At 46.3% G+C, this 2,056-nt stretch overlaps 1 protein-coding gene across 1 annotated transcript in view; it reads right to left on the reverse strand.

Annotated features, from left to right (window-relative positions):
• Positions 1–414: 414 nt before the first annotated feature.
• Positions 415–2,056, reverse strand: part of LOC148948275 (26S proteasome regulatory subunit 4-like) — a 41,983-nt gene continuing 40,341 nt past the window's right edge. Inside the window, exon 6 of the mRNA XM_089094815.1 lies at positions 415–563. Coding sequence (XP_088950941.1) covers positions 415–563 — 149 coding nt within the window. The remainder of the gene's footprint in view (positions 564–2,056) is intronic.

Consider the following 2,056-nt stretch of genomic DNA (forward strand, 5'->3'; position numbering starts at 1 on the left):
TACTCTACGCACTTTTGCTCTTAAATATTCTCTTCTTTTAAATAAATTTTCAAAGGGATGCAATATAAAAACATTTGCGCTTTTTGATAACTTATTTCGAAAATTTCTTTCGCTTTGCGGCAGAAAATACTTTCTCCAACCCATACACTTGCTTCATTATAGAAAGTGTTACTACATCAAACTTTTGTTTTAAGAATACGAGTGGGCATGCTTTTGATTATTTAGGCACGTTTTCATGGTCCATTCCCGAAGGAAAAGGGGTAGTGACAACCTCGACTATCAATGTTTGAGCAAGTGTAACGTGTCTTCGGATCGGATAGCCTGTGTTGCAACCTCATTTTTTGACAGACTCCCAGCTACCCACTCTTTTTCTCCATTACTATCACCGCTCTCTTCTTTAGACACTGCACCAGTTTATTCAGATTCTTCAGCAAGCGTATCTTCTTTTCCGGAGTTTTCAGAACAAGGAACAGAAAGACCGTCTGAATCGTTTTCAACAGGTTGATCGACATCTTCGACTTCATCAAATGATTCCAAGCAATCCTCTTCAGGGATGTCATTGGCTAAGCTTCGAGTGAACCAAAATCCAAGAATGCATGCAACAAATGAATGAAGACAATATTAAAAACATGAAGTTCAGGAAAGGGCTCATATCCTACAGGCTTCGGTGACATTGTTACTAAAATCAGTCACAACGTGGAACATCTTATCTGTCATTGAAAACTTCCTATTTGCAGCTTGGATTGCTGAAACAATGTTAGTAGTTGTATGAAAATGCTTAGGCCTCTTGAAATGTGAGTAGAGAGGACCCTATAACTCGTGACCCCACACCATATATGGGCATAGAGTCCCTAGGGGAGATGGATTTCTGAGAAATTGATTGCGTAATCAAAGTGTGTCAACAACAACAACATCGACCTTGACATTCGCTGAGAGCGTGCACTTACAACAACAACAACATCGACCTTGGAACACCTGTGCTGTCGACCTCAATTCACCTATCGTGAATCAATAATTCCCCTTAGAAACAACAAATTAATTCCCCTTTCTTGACAGATCAATCAACCAATGACATCATCTGTCAGACTTTAAAAATTTTCGCCTAGAAACGATTCTCCAGGAATAGATCCAAGTCATTAATGTCATTGCCTCGGAAACAACTCTTTTGGTCGAACTCCAAAGGATATTAATAACCAAAGGCCATGGAAACAATTCTCCAAGAAACATCTTAGCGATGAATTGTTTTAGCGCGAGAATCAGGTTTCTTATTAATTTGAAATGCATTAGCGCAGAGATGCCAAAAACAAAAGGAACACGCTGAATTACGTTTAGGGATTATTTGGGCGAAACTGTTTTAGACAGGTTATGGAACTATTTCGGCGAAACAGTTAGAGACATTTTGAAAGAAGATTTTAGGAAAGGTTTTAGAAGAGAATTTGAGGGTGAAACTCTGTGGTCGTTATAATACACAAGTTCCATTTGAACAGTGTTGTGAGGTCCTCTACCCCGACCCCAAAGGGTTCCGATCCCCACCACCCCAACCCCGAAGGAAGTGCTCGGTCCTCAAAGGTCCCCCAAGCTCCCAAAGAGACCCAGCCCCCCAAACGCCCTCCTCAGACCCTCAAAGGCCCTCCTCTGGTCCTCAAAGGTCCCCCGGACCCCAAACGCTCTCCTCAGACCCTCAAAGACCCCCTGGTCCTCAAAGGGCCCCCGGACCCCCAAAGGGCCCCCGGACCCCCAAATGCCCTCCCCCAGTCCTCAACGGACCCCCGGGACCGAGAAGCGCCGCGGGCCAGGAAAGCGCCACATGGGGATGCGCCGCGGGTCGGGGGAAGCGCCGCAGGGGATGCGCCGCAGGGAGGCGCCGCAAGGATGCGCCGCAGGAACGCGCCGCAGGAATGCGCCGCAGGGAAGCGCCGCAAAAAGCAAACTAAAAAGTAAAAATTTCGAAATGTTATCCCCCAAACGCCCTCCTCAGACCACCAAAGGCCCTCCCCTGGTCCTCAAAGGTCCCCCGGGCACCCAAAGGGCCAACCGCCCCCCAAATGCCCTCCCC

The sequence above is a fragment of the Artemia sp. Qi Xiang Cuo genome, chromosome 9 (assembly GCF_049724085.1).
Source record: "Artemia sp. Qi Xiang Cuo chromosome 9, ASM4972408v1, whole genome shotgun sequence".
Taxonomy (NCBI): Eukaryota; Metazoa; Arthropoda; class Branchiopoda; order Anostraca; family Artemiidae; genus Artemia; species Artemia sp. Qi Xiang Cuo.